Raw genomic sequence first — 16,273 nt, 5'->3', positions numbered from 1 at the left:
TAAAACGAACAATGTTATTGGTTGTCTATGCCAACTGAGTCTAGTAATCTGGCAGAAAGTTCCATGATGGTGCTTTAGGTCCTGAAAGCCCCTGTCTTGTCTCTATTCATCTCACCTGTGAAGGTGCTGGCATTATTCTGAGCATAGGTTCGGACAATAATCTTGACTGGGTAAGTTCATAAAAGATCTGGCTGGCAGTCCATTTGGCACAGAACCTGCAATTCTAGAGGCTCTCCTAGGACCCAGGACTCTTCAATGAATATTAGGGACTGACTGAAAGCAGGCACAACTACAAGAAGGGATTGTCTAAAAGCAACCCCAAATTTAGAGACATGGAAAGAAAGAGAATCTGACCAATTCTGCCTCTGTCATTAACTACCAGTACTACTGACAAACTGTTCACAATGTCGTTTCTTATATTTGTGGTGCAATTTTTGAAAAACATTCAAGATTTAATCACCTGTAATAAAATCCCTGGCATAAATTTTTCTTGTTAATGTCTGCAATAAGAACACATTGTTGCTATGAAGAACCTGAACAGCGTATTCACTGCCGTGGTACAAATATATATGATGTATTTTATCTTTTCCTAAGATGGCTTAGTCCCCAGAAGTCTCTGGCAGATTCATAAAACGAACTGTATTCTTACTAGTATATCTCTGACATGTCACTTGTCAAATTGCAGAGTTTGCCTGCCTTATTATGCATTTTGTCATGCTTGCAGGCACAGCTCACCTGCTTTTGCTTCTTCCATTTTAAGCAAGCTTTCTTCCCCTTTGCCTCTACTCGACAGCTTGACTTTTTCAGTTTGTGCTGTGTATTTAACCCGAGCCTCTATTACAGTGCCTGTATCAACTTTGTGCACCTTCTAGGATGTTTAATTTTGTAATTGCTCCTGTCATTTCCTTCCAACGTCAACAGGATATTGAATATAAAACCACACTAATTACAACATTATTTGGATCAGAACCTGCGCCCCATTTAGCTATAATAGTTGCATCTCCTGTTGTTGATTCCGGCCTTAGCCTGGAGGAAGTCATTTATTGTGTCTTGAAATTAAATGTCCACGTTTCACAAGGTGACATTGTCCTTGGCAACATGAGCATGAATTGGGGCGGCGGTGGGGGGGACGGGACATGCTCATTATTATTTTTGCTGCATTAGTAGCTTCTAAAAGTAGAAGAGGCAGAAGTTTAACTGCTCAGGGAGGCACAAAGGACATTTAGGGCTGTTGCAGACATAAGTAGGAAGGATCTTATCAGCATATTTAAGAAATTAGGAGTGTGCTGCAGGACTGCCAACTCCCCCGCCCCCCGTTAAACAATGGAAGGGTTATATTAACCAGTGTTAAATCCAGGGCTTTTCAGAAGCAACTCACAGGAACTCAGTTCCGGCACCTCTCAGGTAGACCCCATTGCCATTCGAAGAGAACAAGGGAGGTGTTCATGGTGAGTTCCAGCACCTCTTTTTCTAGAAAAATAGTACTGGTTAAATCTAACCAAGTCCCCCAATTAACCAGCATTTGAAGTCGGTTAACTAGTCAAGCCTATGCATATTTACCAAGTAAGCCCTACTGGATTCAATAAGAACTATTATTGAAAGCATGCATAGAACTGCATTTTAATTAACTGTGATTAATGTGTGTGGCAGCCTGTCCCTTAGCTTCTCTTAACGTGGGAGGAAGTGAATTCATTCCAGGGAGGTAATGCTCAAATCATTACATCTACAGTGGTCCCTAAAGAAGAGGAGAACTGCACAGATTCAGAGAGAACAATCAACAGAAATTTTGAAACTGTAATTCAGCCTTGGGACACCACAAATCTGCATTAAGTTGATTTTTCAATTTGGTACCATGCTCAAGGGGCAGCAGATGATTTCAGTCTTGAAGGTAAATTTCAAATACTTCTTGTGTACAATCAACTTTCAAAACATACCCAGAATTTTACAAAACTGTCAATGCCATAGTCGAATTACTAATCCTGTTAAGATCTCAGAGCATATACACTCTGAAACAGCTACTGCAAGCTCTGAGTGTTCTTACTTGCAAATAAGCATATATTTTTAAACAAAAATGGGGAAAATAAATAAATATTCTCTTAAGGATTGAAGGAAACTTTACCGGAAATTCTGTTTTTGGCTTGCATTCAGTTAATTTCCTTCTTACGGCTCATGCATCATTATTAAAGAACTATCTGAAACAATCACATTGGAGTAAAGAGATTTGCTTTTGTTATTTGAATGCCAAAAATAAAAGGAAAGGCTGGCTGTTTAAAACTATACATCACTGAAGTAGCCAGCTTTAAAAAAACTACAGAAGAATTGTCACAGGAATTTCTGTATTATAACTGTGTAGACTTGGGAGGTCAAAAGCTACTTTTGGACTTTTATTTAACTAATTTGATTTTTTTGCATGTGTGCATTTATGTGTCATCCTAAGGAGAACTTTTGCATAACAAACGAATTCCAGTCGATCCAGCAGTCTTGAAAGCAAAATTAGTATTTCTTGCCTTAAAGCTCTTGAGCTAACAACACTGAAACCAGGATGTTGATTTATGATTACAGGTCTACAATGTGAAGTTTAGGTTGATGTCAGATACTGACATACTTTAGAGGTGTGAATGCAGGAAATTTGATCAAGGTGTCCTAGATTGCCAATTAGTTTTTCCTTCTAGCTTACGCATGTTCATTTATTTAGTTCAGTTTGCTTCCTAATGCTTCTTTGAAGATTCAACAATTTTAAAATGCTTACTTTTGACAGGGAACATCATAACAAGGAAAAGCTTAGGCACCTTACCAATACAGAAAAGTATTTAAAAGCTTAATCTACCATAAAACTACATGAAATCTTTGGAGGTGGGAAGGTTAAAACTCCTTTGAAAAAAATTATGTCAACCAAATAGTGCACTTCTAAGAAGCATGTTGTCTTTGTCCATGGAGTGTTCTTGGCAGGGATACTGGAGTGGCTTGCCGGTTCCTGCTCCAGGTGGATCATGTTTGGAACCTAGACAGCATCTTAAAAAGCAGAGACACCACCTTGCCAACAAAGGTCCATATAGTTAAAGCTATGGTTTTCCCAGTAGTGATGTATGGAAGTGAGAGCAGGACCATAAAGAAGGCTGATCGCCAAAGAATTGATGCTTTTGAATTATGGTGCTGGAGGAGACTCTTGAGAGTCCCATGGACTGCAAGAAGATCAAACCTCTCCATTCTGAAGGAAATCAGCCCTGAGTGCTCACTGGAAGGACAGATCCTGAAGCTGAGGCTCCAATACTTTGGCCACCTCATGAGAAGAGAAGACTCCCTGGAAAAGACCCTGATGTTGCGAAAGATTGAGGGCACAAGGAGAAGGGGACGACAGAGGACGAGATGGGTGGACAGTGTCCTCGAAGCTACCAGCATGAGTTTGACCAAACTGAGAGGCAGTGGAAGACAGGAGTGCCTGGCGTGCTCTGGTCCATGTTGGGGACAAAGAATGAGAAAGAGCTATTACAAACCGTGGATCACACTCCTCTATCAAGTATATTTATTAAAACAAACATATCATAGCTGAGCATATAAACAAATTAATCAAGCCTGATACAATCACTCCTCTCCAACGCAAGACTTGATCCATCTCTATGACTACTGAAATAATGGAAGCAAAGGCACTGTAGAATATTATTAATTCCACTACATGTATCATCAGCCTACAGCTCTTCCTAACCAAAGACCCCAATATGCCACAATCGAAAAAAATCAAGATAGCGGTGGTTTTAAATGGGACGTGGGATGAATGTTTGCTATTAAACAGAGAGCCAGTAGGCCAGGGCTGTTGCAGAATATCACCATTCCCTGGGGATGCATCCAGGAGTCATCAGATTAAGCTCTGGATACTGAGATAAGCAACCTGCCAGCAAGATGCAATCTCCAGGCCTTAATGCTTACAGAAGAAGGAGAAAAATGCATTTTCCCTAAGATTGTCCCTAATTTACTTAACACTGGCGTTAGTTAAGCATTCGTGTAACAGAACTGGGACAAAGAAAGATTTTTGCGAATTATAAATGCCCAAGTTTGTGAACTGTTAATTACGAATCACAATGTTGCACAAATATCCAGCGATACCAAAGAGGTTGAATTACGCTCCCTGACTTAACATTAGAATCCTCAAATCAACTTCAGATAGTTACAAATCTTGTTCTAAAGAAAATTTGACACACAGCAATTATAGAAGACAAAAGTAAAATTTTTAAAATGCGGCTGCAAAGCAAGGCGTCAGAGAGTGGAGGAGTCAACGACTGTGTTACTAGTGTAGCTCTTTGTATCCAAGCCGTAAGCCACAAATCTCTCAGATTCTCAGAGAGAAATTGGTCTCTTGATCTTTTAGAAGACTCCATCCAATCTTCTTGCAGCTGGATATTCCCAAACCTTGAACTCATAATACTAAGGTGGTGCTACCTCTCTATCTCTCCTCCTTCAGACTTCAGCATAAAAGCCACTTATTTAGCTAAGGCCTTTTGGCTTAACCTCTTTAGTCCTCCTCATCAGCTGGCATGAAGCCTAAGTACTGTATGTGAAACCGTACTTGCTCACATTCATCCTTCGCTTCATTATCCTACCTCTTCCTTCCCACCACTGCCTACATTTAGACTGTAAACTCCTCAGACAGGAACTTGACTTTGGCTTATGCTACTCTGTGGAGCTCCATATACACTAATGGCATAGTTGCAGCAGCAACATTTATCCCCCAATGTACAAGATATGCAAACACTCATGCAGATTAGGAGGATAGTATACCAATTCAGATTCTTGGGTCCATCTCAGAGTTGTCTACACTGACTGGCAGTGGCTCCCCAGGGTTTCAGAGAGGAAGCCTTTCCCAGCCCTACCTGGAGACGCCAGGGATTGAACCTGGGACCTTTGGTATGCAAAGCAGAGGCTCTACCGCTGAGCCACATCCCTTCTCCACTGAATGTATAAACTTAGTTGAACATGGCATTTGCTGTGCTCAACTGTGTCTTAAAGATTTTCACAGCTTCACGCCAGAAGATAATATGTTAGCACACAACATTGGTTACTGATTGTTTTGTAGGTACTCTCTCCCGATGCTAAAAAACCATATTCGACGACACCACAGCTCTAGGTGCTGCAATTCTGTCACTGCTGCTTTTGTTCCAGACTCCAAAAAACATACAGGACATGGTTTCCTTACCTCCTTCTCAAACTTTCTAGCTTGAGTCTGTGCTCCGCTTTCTTTCAACCTGCGTGCATTGTCAAGCTGGGTCTGAAGCTTTCCTGCTAAATCCTTTAAAGAGAACAAATATTGTTGAATTTTGTTTCACTAGCAATACCAAATGCATCATATACAGATTTTCATTTTTATATATGCCACTTTTCAAGAAACACCTTGCAGCAGTCAACAATCCTTACTACAAGCATCAAGAGCTTTCACTTCTGGCTGCTATGTGTACCAAAGGCAAATCAGTGAAACCCACTGAAGGAATTAAATGTACATTTTGGTAAATGGGCTTAATTATCTGAAGGCTTCAGGGCTCCCAGATGCTTTGAACAAAGATCTCTCTTTATTAGTATACGTTTCAACTCTCAGTGCTTCAGTCTGAACATATAGCAATACATTAAGCACACTCAATACTCTTGTTCTACATACCTTGTTTCCCATCAATTCTGCTTTTACAATCTTGGCTCCCAATTTGTTCATCTCCTCATCACTAAGAATTTGGGGCTTTTCATCCTCTGAAACAGACCTGGTCAAACCCACATAAGCCATTCAGCATACAGAAGAGGAGAAATAGAGAAAACATAATCAACACATGCACCCCCATTCACTAAGGCCAATGCAAAGTTGAGAATGTTGTTATAGACAAAGTACCTTTCTTTTCTTTTCTTCTATTACTATACCTACATAGTTGATATTTATTTGTTTACAATGCTATCGTAAAATTCTGTAAATTAATTGATAAGAAAGTATCTGCTAAATATCTGTTAGACCCATGACAGCAGTGAAGAATCACAAATGAGTCATCCCCTAGTAAAGCAATTCTGACTTGGTATTTTATTCAAGTTTAGAAAGAACTGCTTCTCCAGATGTAAAAGAAGTGGATTTTATAAGCCCTTAACAATGTAAGCCACCCCCTTATCACAATTCATTAATAAAGTAATCATTGCACGATGTGTTACTGTATCAGATTTTTATACTCTTGCAGTATTACAGAAACAAGTGTGGTTGATATCTGCACACATTAGAGCACCAAGCTCATGACTTTTTCTTCCCATTCCCCCCACGCCACTCCCCTTTTCTTAATGTTTTTGGCTGCAGGACTTCATAAAGATGAAAGCAGCTTTAAGAAGAAAATTAATGGGCAGCTAATTAAGGCTTCTAAATATTTAATTGAAACTTAAAGACAACTGAATCAATATTTGTCTCTCCTCCCCGTTATAAAGAGAGGCTACTTTGTTCAAAGATGAACTTAATGAGCACATTTAATGCACATTTTAGTAGCTCCAAGTCATGGGAGAAACATCTTTAGGGGTTGTCTTCCAAATCCGACCCCTTCAATTACAATTCCACAGCTATATGAGACTAAAGAAATTCTTTCTTTAGAAGAATTGCTAACTGGCTCTAGTTAATGGCTCCATGGTGGCTTGTTATTTTTTTAACCATGCCTTTTATTTCCACTGTATTATAACCTTCTCCTTGCCCTAGCCTCAAAATAGCACATGAAAAAGTCTACTGGGTAGCACCTTAAACTTAATTCTGTAATTAAATTTAAGCAAGGACACATCATTTTTGCCAATGCCTCGAGGCCAAGTCCAATGCATTTCTAGTGGGCTACCCAATACATCGCAAGTTGTACTCCTAACTCCCAGGCTGAGGGAGGAGTTAGCAACCAGCAGCAAACTTTGCTCAGTGCAGATCCTGGGAGCTGGCAAACAGACCTCGCAATCTGAGGTGTTTGCAAGGGCGTTTAGCGGGGGAGGCCCAGAGTTCTGTCTCTTGGTGTGCATAGGACCAGAAACATGGAGGGTGAGGGAGCTGCTGCAGTGACCTGTAACCCTTGTGCCATGTTTGTCCTTCTGCCAGAGAACAAGCAACAATACAATTGCAGCAAGTAGAAGCTGGTTGTCTTGCTGGAAGTGAGGGTGCAGCAACTTGAGTCCTGCCTAGCCACATCTCAAGCACCAGGACAACATGCAGAGTTACTTGATAGAGAGCTGAGTTGGCTGAGACTGAGCACCAAGATAGTTTGGGTGCCCCCCCCCCCCCCGGGCGGATAAAGATTGCCCATTGCAAGAGTCTAACCCTGGAGGAATGTGATCCACAGAAGTAAGACAGTCACAAAACACACTTTGTCATTAGAGTTGCAAAACTGCTTCCATGCTCTCAACTTTAGACACTGATTCTGGGAGGAGAAGTAGACCAGAGGAGCTAGGACAAAAGAATAAATGATGTAAAGAGGGAGCTGCAGCCCAAGATAGAAGAGGTAGTAAGGGAACATCTAGCTACTTTAAATGAATTGAAATCTCCAGGGCCTGATGAGCTGAATCCAAGGGTAATAAAGGAGCTTGCAGATGTAATTTCAGAGCCTTTGTCTATTATCTTTGAGAATTCTTGGAGAACAGGTGAGGTCCCTATAGACTGGAGGCAGGCAAATGTTGTCCCCATCTTCAAGGAAAACCCAGGTAACTAGTGACCGGTGAGCTTGACATTGATACCAGGGAAGGTCCTAAAATAGATAATCCAACAGTTGGTCTGTGAGCATTTAGAAAAGGATGCTGTGATTACTAAGATCCAGCATGAGTCTCTCAAAAATAAGTCATGCCAGACCAATCTGATTTATTTTTTTGATGGAATTACAAACTTGGTAGATCAGAGAAATGCTGTGGCCATAGTGTATCTTGATTTCAGTAAGGCTTTTGACAAAGTCCCCCATGATATTCTCGTGAGGTTAGGTGGACTGTTAGGTGGATTTGTAGCTGGTTGACTGACCAAACCCAAAGAGTAGTCATAAATGGTCCCTCATCATCCCAGAAAAAAGTGACAAGTGGGGTGCCGCAGGGTTGTCCTAGGCCCATTGTTGTTCAATATCTTTATAAATAAATTGGATGAAGGAATTGAGGGGATGCTCATCAAATTTGCAGATGACACCAAACTGGGAGGGGTAGCTAATGCTACAGAAGGCAGAATCAGAATTCAAAATGACCTTAACAGACTGGAGAACTGGGCGCAAACTAACAAAATGAATTTCAATAGGAACAAATGTAAGGTTTTGCACCTAGGCAGGAAGAACCAGATGCACAAATATAGAGTGGAGGACATCTGGGTTACTAGCAGTACATGTGAAAAGGATCTAGGGGTTTTGGTGGACCACAAGCTTAAGATGAGTCAACAGTGTGATGCAGCAGCAATTCTAAGCTGCATCAACAGAAGTATAGTGCCCAGATCTATTCTGCTTTGGTCAAACCACACTTGGAATACTGTGTCCAATGCTGGGCACCACAATTTAAGAAGGATGTTGACAAGCTGGAACATGTGCAGAGGAGGGCAACCAAGATGATCAAGAGTCTGGAAACTAAGCCTTATGAGGAGCAGTTGAAGGAGCTATGTATGTTTAGCCTGGGGAAAAAGAGACTGAGAGGAGGTATGATAGCTGTCTTCAAATATCTTAAGGGCTGCCACATGGAAGAGGGAGCATGCTTGTTTTCCTCTGCTCTGGAGGGTAGGACTTGAACCAATGGCTTCAAGTTGCAAAACTTTCTGAGAGTAAGAGCTGTTCAGCAGTGGAAGAGACGCCCATAAGAAGTGGTGGACTCTCCTTCCTTGGAGGTTTTTAAACAGAGGTTGGATGACCCTCTGTCATGGATGCTTTAGCTGAGATTCCTGCATTGCAGGGGGTTGGACTAGATGACCCTTGTGGTCCCTTCCAACTCTAAGATTCTATGATTCTAGGAAGTTTGTGTTTCTCCAGACTTAAAAGTTCTTTGTACAGGAAATGCAAATGCTTGGGAGAAAGAGGTTAGAAAGTGAATCCACTCAACTCAGGTTTGTCTAAATGTGCATCGTAAATGTAGCACAAAGTGTTTCAGTCTTCCAAGTATTTCAAGTAAGTGGTATCATCAACTTCGCATCTAGGTAGTGCCATTCACCCTGAAGAATCAGAAACACTTTGCTCCACATCCCTTCTCTTGGGCAGAATACTAAAAAAACCAAAAACTATTTCGCAATGTACAGACACACTCAATTGCCATCCAAGTTGAAAAGAAAAGCATGTTGTCTGCATACAAATGAAATCAACATACTACTAAGAGATAAAGTTTATACCAAGGCTAATAGCTTTTTAACTTAAAAGGTTCTGTGGATTTTTCCCAAAGAAAAAGTTCAGAGCTAAACAGCACCCACTAGCATCATACCCTCGGTATTTGTTTTGTGCCTCCTACAACTTTTTACATCTCTTATGTTTTATCCAAGGACCAGGGGGCAGGAGACAGAAAAGACCTCCAAAGAGCACCGAACAGGATTTAGTCCAATGTGTTTCAAGTCTTGCAACACATATTCAGATTAAGTCAAGTGATTCTTCAGGGACACGTTGGACTAAATGAATTATTTCCGGTGCCCCCTTTGACGTTTCCTCTCCCCCATCCTTTCTATTCAAGTAACCAGGCACCTTTATGAGTTTAGGCTTTATACTGTAAGATACCCTGTGGTCATCGGATGAAGGGTGGTATATAACAGTGATAGTCTCTGCAACAAATATTGACATATGTGTGGATGGTGGGTGGGCCGAGATGGAAGCCTAATCCCACCAGGCACACAGAGCATAATTTAAGATACCCTTTTGTTTAATTGCAAGGCTTCATTTGCTTTCGAGGCCAGCTCTCAACTTACAGAATTTGAAAAATAGATTAAAGTTCCCCTGAGCAAATGCAGTGCATGTTTCTCTTGCCACTGAGTAACTACAGAGCTCCATGAATTAGAGGGAAGGACTTCCAGATAAACGGGAAGTTGTTTTCAGGCTGATTTGAGCACCAGCTTTTTTTAAAAAAATGTTTATTTTCTTTAAAATTACACAAGCCTCGTGGCATGTACTTAACCAGGATGTAGGCAGGAAAGTGATGATCAACAGCAACGAAAAGGTTACAATCCTAAAAAGTAAACCTCAAGCAAAAATAGCCAATACCTTCCCACAAAATAAAATAAAATAAAATACCCTATAGACGATTTGCTGTCCAATGGCTCCTTTTTTGGTACAGCACCTCTGGGGATCTCCTCCTGTTTCTCTCTTGAATCTTTCTCCCTACTGGTAACAGCCATTTCAGTATTTAACAAGTTTTCATCAAGGGTGGGTCTTGCTTCTTCTTCCTTGGGTTGTGCTTTGCGCCATCTTGGAACGGCACCTTTTGGTATCTCTTCTTGTTTATTTCTTGAATCTTTCTCTCTATGGGTAACAGCCATTTCAGTTTTTAGTGGGTTTTCATCCAGGGTGGCTCTTGCATCCTCTTCCTTGGGCTGTGCTTTGCGCCATCTTGGGGTAGCATCATCGCTATAGCCAGGCTTTCTGAAACCACGACTCATCAAACTAGGAGTAAGTAATTGGGATGCAGGACTCTGCAGCCTGCTGCCTTGGTCCCCATCATCATTAGGTTTCAAGAATGCAGCTTTGAAAGGGCTTGAAAAAGGTTTATCATAATTTCTTATCTGATAAGACTCCTTTGCAGTTCTATAGGGAAAGGCTTTATTGCTATGCCTCGATTCTCTATCTTCTGTTGGTCTGTCTCTCTTGTAACTTCTCTGTTCTGGAGAATATTCTTTATTAAATCTCTCCTCCAGTTGTTCTTTCACTGCACGTTTTTCTACACTGCTTTGCTCTTGCTCCCCTTTTTCCTCCTCCTGTCTTGTACTACATTCGTTTCTAGAATATTTACATTTCTGCCATCCTCTCCTATAATAAGCTTTCTGGGGGGCTACTGCTTTTTCGGCTTCTTCAAGTCTTGACTGAAATAGCTCCATTGACTGCAAGAAAGAAGGGAAAGCATATGACATTTTAGCATAAAGCAGCAATATGTTATAGAAAAATAAGGATTGTAAACTGTATATGTTTTTTTTTAATTTTCTTTTTTTCTTTTTTTGTTTTTGGAAAATTCTCAATAAATATCTATTTAAAAAAAAGCATAAAGCAGCAATTGAGAACGTAAGTGCATGATGAAAACAGCGTGGTCCATTCTTAAACAAACTATGTTTGAAATGGACACACAAGCTATATAAGTCTGCTAACAATCCCCCCACTGGTTTTAACAGGAGATATTCCAAAGCTAACTCCATGGGGCTGAATCCAGACTCTGTTATGCTTACAAAAAACCCAGCTGAAATCAATAGAACTAGGTCATGACTAACTTACACCCCATCAATTTCAATGGGTCCATTCTAAGTCTGGATTCACGTCTTGGTCTCTCTATCACTCCTAGCCATATCTGTGAGCTGCCTCTACAATGCTAAGACTTGCCAAGGCAGCACTAAGTAATTGTCCCATCACTGAAAGGATGTACATTTGCACAATAGGACTTCCACTCCCTCTATTCCACCCACCAGCACCAGATGTGGTTGTTTCTCTAATATGAGCGTTTGCCTAATCCTCGGAAGCAGATTTGGGCAGACACAGGCGAGCTGGCTGAGTGTTGGGGAGCGGGGTAGGGTCTCATTGCACAAGCACAAATCCTTGCACTAATGGGATGGTTACTTAGTGCCGCACTGGATTCAATCCTAAGTGTTGGTTTTCAATGTACTGATCTTGATACACTAGAAACCATTTAGAGATACTGGAGGAAATGTGTGGCCCAATACAGATAGACTACTCTGTGCACAGGATTACACTTGCACAGCTCTGACTAATGCACACACAGCTGGACGGCAGCCATGAAGTGAACACTACCAAACATAAACTATATGTTATCACAAACCAAGTGTTTACTTACTTTTATAGAACTGGACCTATACCCGTGAGTCCAATTATAAATTATAATTTTATATCTACATCAATATCTACTGAAACCATATGAATTAAGATTGGATTGCATTGGTCCTTTCTTTCTTTCCTTCTTTTTTGCTTGAGACAAGGTAGATTTACTTATTGCTGCTTTACGAGGGAACAGCGTTTTTCCACTGCACTAATATTTTATGGTAGGGGGAAATAGTACGCTTCCAGAACTTACACCATATCTTTCAGCCACAATATCTTCCAAATCCCGTTTCTCTCTCTCAGACTGCTCCTTCATTCTTTGGTAGGATTTCTTCAGCCAACTTAACCCACCATCTTCGACTGCTGTCACTACAAAAGAAAGCAATTAATTGAGATATTTGCATACTACAAGTTAACATCATAACCTTATCACTAACTACATATGTCGTGCGTCATAGACGTAACATATGCTAGCTCTGCCAGAAATATACTTCACACTGGCACGGCTCTCCATTCTGAGCTCATGTTCTTACACTTATTTGGAAACACAGCCCAACTCGCTTTAATATTAGTCCTATTTCAAATGTGTCGAGAGCAGAATTAACAGGCTCCCCATCTTCTTGCCAATCATTATTCTAGCAAATTCAGAGAACAGGCTCCGAAAGAAGATTGTTATTCAGTTTCTGCTTGAGAAACTGGGAATGTGGAAAGGGAATCTATAGAAAGCAAACTCATTATCACAGATAAAAACAGCATTCATAAAGGAATCATAGAATCATAGAGTTGGAAGAGACCACAAGGGCCATCGAGTCCAACCCCCTGCCAAGCAGGAAACACCATCAGAGCACTCCTGACATATGGCTGTCAAGCCTCTGCTTAAAGACCTCCAAAGAAGGAGACTCCACCACACTCCTTGGCAGCAAATTCCACTGTCAAACAGCTCTTACTGTCAGGAAGTTCTTCCTAATGTTTAGGTGGAATCTTCTTTCTTGTAGTTTGGATCCATCGCTCCGTGTCCGCTTCTCTGGAGCAGCAGAAAACAACCTTTCTCCCTCCTCTATGTGACATCCTTTTATATATTTGAACATGGCTATCATATCACCCCTTAACCTCCTCTTCTCCAGGCTAAACATGCCCAGCTTCCTTAGCCGTTCCTCATAAGGCATCGTTTCCAGGCCTTTGACCATTTTGGTTGCCCTCCTCTGGACACGTTCCAGTTTGTCAGTGTCCTTCTTGAACTGTGGTGCCCAGAACTGGACACAGTACTCCAGGTGAGGTCTGACCAGAGCAGAATACAGTGGCACTATTACTTCCCTTGATCTAGATGCTATACTCCTATTGATGTAGCCCAGAATTGCATTGGCTTTTTTAGCTGCCGCGTCACACTGTTGGCTCATGTCAAGTTTGTGGTCAACCAAGACTCCTAGATCTTTTTCACATGTACTGCTCTCAAGCCAGGTGTCACCCATCTTGTATTTGTGCCTCTCATTTTTTTTGCCCAAGTGCAATACTTTACATTTCTCCCTGTTAAAATTCATCTTGTTTGTTTTGGCCCAGTTCTCTAATCTGTCAAGGTCATTTTGAAGTGTGATCCTGTCCTCTGGGGTGTTAGCCACCCCTCCCAGTTTGGTGTCATCTGCAAATTTGATCAGGATGCCCTTGAGTCCATCATCCAAGTCGTTGATAAAGATGTTGAATAAGACCGGGCCCAAGACAGAACCCTGTGGCACCCCACTAGTCACTCTTCTCCAGGATGAAGAGGAACCATTGATGAGCACCCTTTGGGTTCGGAAGCATGAGGGTTATTTCATACATTCCTCTTTCTATAGATGTACATCTAAACCATTTAAACTTGAATGGCCAAAATATGTCCCTTGCTTACTTACTTTCCCAAATGCAGTTCTTAGTCTGAAGTATTTGGCTCTATCACAGCCTTTGCCAACCCGGTGCCCTCCAAATGTTTTGGACTACACAAACGGGGAGCCACCACAGAAAAGGCCCCCTCTTGTGTTGCCACCCTCCGGGCCTCTTATAGAGGAGGCACAAAAGGAACGATCTCTGATGATGATTGCAGAGTCCAGATCAGTTCATATGGAGAGAGGTGGCCCTTGAGATACTTCGGTCCTGAACTGCGTAAGGCTTTATAGGTCAAAACCAGCACTTTGAATTCAGACCAGAATCTAACTGTCAGACACTGCAGCCACCAAATTATGCACCAGTTGAAATTTCTGAACCACCTTCAGAGGCAGCCCTACGTATAATATGTTGTGGTAATCTAACCTAGAGGTTACCAGATCATTGACAACAGAAGTTAAGCTATCCCTGTCCAGATAGGGGCACCGCTGGGCCACCAGCCGAAGCTGATGGAAGGCACTCTACACTCCTGAGACCACCTGAGCCTCAAGCAACAGCCAAGGATCCAGAAGCACCCCCAAATTACGTACCCACTCCTTCAGAGGGAGTGTAACCCCGTCAAAAGCAGGCAACCGCCTATTCATTCAGTCTAGGGAACCACCCACCAACAGTGCCTCAATCTTATCTAGATTGAGCTTGAGTTTAGTGCCTCTCATCTAGTCCGTTACCAACGGTCCAGCACATCCACTGCCTCACCTGCAGATGTAAAGGAGAAGCAGAGCTGTGTGTCATTGGCATATTGCTGACAATGCACTCCAAAACTCCAGGTTACCCCACCCAGCGGTTTCATGTAGATGTTAAACAGCATGGGGGATAAATAGAACCTGGAAGAACTCCACATTCAGGATTCCATGAGGTCGAAGAGCACTCCCCAAGCATCACCCTCTGGAAACGACTATCCAAGTAGGACTGGAACCACTGCAAAGGACTGGAACCACCCTCCCCTAACTCAGACCGCCACCCCAGAAGGATACCTTGGTAGTTTATTCCACCTCTCTTCACCTCCAAGCAAAGAAGGCTCTTTCATAGCACATACACAGAACCGAAATATCGAAACATTTCTCTTGATGGTATAATAGGTAGATGGGATTTGTTCCTCTTAAGTCTTTCTAAAAGGGCAGAGGAATAACTTTCATACGACAATCTCTACCATTCAAAACACAACTGTTTGTACAATTTTATAAAGTGGATACAATGTGTTGAAAAGTACATTTTTCCCCTCATCTGCTCTTACCACAAACAGACAAAATAACCCTTGAGGAAGAAGTGCAGTGGGGGGAAAGGTTACATAAATAATATTCTTCACCAACTGCATCCCAATTTCACTTCACTGAAAATGGGACTCACAGAGTTCAGCGGCTGAATATTTTAAAGCTACAATGTGTGTAATGGAATGAAAGAGACCAAATGAGATGACAACAGTTCATCATGTCCTAACGCAATCAGGTTTTCTGTTTTAATTAGTTCACAAGGAAGAATTCTGCTGTACAAACTGAAGGTCAAGCCACTCAAGGTTTTAAAAATATATTCTGAAAGGCTATGTGCTAAGATTTTAATCCAGAGATCGTAGTAGTAGAATCTGCATGCAAATATTTAGTTTTCTTTTAGCATGAATAAGGGGTTGCAGAGAAGAGAAACAGAGCTGCCCTATAACTTGCATAAAAAGATGTTACCTTTTGTTGATGTGCTCTCTTGCGTTGGCAAGCCTGTGCCTCCATCTTTCCAGTAGGGGTTGAGCTCTCTTTCAGAAAGAATGGCCTTTTTACAAAACAGAAACAAGATCAACGGCAGCTTTGTGGAAGCCCCCTTCACCCCCATACCAAGCACACTTCGATACTAGCTGCATCTTAAATAATTCTGTATGGAGCATCAGATTTTTTCAATAAATGTTGTGCTTTGGCTTTTAAAAATATGTGGCTGCAAAAATATGAAGTCTAGCGAGGTTGAGGATGTCTCCCATTACTTACTAAGCAGCAGCTACCAGTTGCCTTCCCGGCTTCTCAACACCACGCACCACTGATGCTTCCCAGGAGGGAGAGGGGGAGAAGTTAGGGGGTGCATGTGTGGTAAGAAGGAACTGAAGATAGGCTCCATTGCCACACCCACACTGTGTCAAGCTTCCTGGTCTCTTGCCCCTCACACTCCCAGTAAGCGGAAACCATGTTTGGAAGTTGTGAGACCCCCACCCCCACCACCCTGCCAGCCACTACTGCTACTAAGTGGTCTTTTATATGAGCACCATAGGCACAAATTCCTTAATTGTGTCCTTTGGTGCCTGTCATATTGAGCCCTCCTGGACCAGATATGTATTTTGCTTGCCTGCACATATGTGTTCACTACCACCCAAAAAAAACAAAATTTGCTCTTGCAGCTAAAAAAATATGAACCAGGATTCAAAAACCCTGGAAGTG

The 16,273-nt window shown here is 41.7% G+C and overlaps 1 protein-coding gene across 1 annotated transcript in view; it reads right to left on the bottom strand.

Moving 5' to 3' along the window:
• CWF19L2 (CWF19 like cell cycle control factor 2) overlaps window positions 1–16,273 on the bottom strand; it is a 72,051-nt gene that overhangs the window by 36,161 nt on the left and 19,617 nt on the right. The window contains exons 6-10 of the mRNA XM_083499376.1: window positions 15,536–15,620; window positions 12,202–12,317; window positions 10,203–11,005; window positions 5,645–5,741; window positions 5,189–5,281 (exon numbers count right to left, since the gene is read on the bottom strand). Of these exons, the coding sequence (XP_083355502.1) occupies window positions 5,189–5,281; window positions 5,645–5,741; window positions 10,203–11,005; window positions 12,202–12,317; window positions 15,536–15,620 (1,194 nt within the window). The remainder of the gene's footprint in view (window positions 1–5,188; window positions 5,282–5,644; window positions 5,742–10,202; window positions 11,006–12,201; window positions 12,318–15,535; window positions 15,621–16,273) is intronic.

The sequence above is a fragment of the Podarcis liolepis genome (genome assembly GCF_965112155.1).
Source record: "Podarcis liolepis genome assembly, chromosome: 4".
Lineage (NCBI taxonomy): Eukaryota > Metazoa > Chordata > Lepidosauria > Squamata > Lacertidae > Podarcis > Podarcis liolepis.
This window is presented reverse-complemented; position numbering and strand designations above follow the sequence as displayed.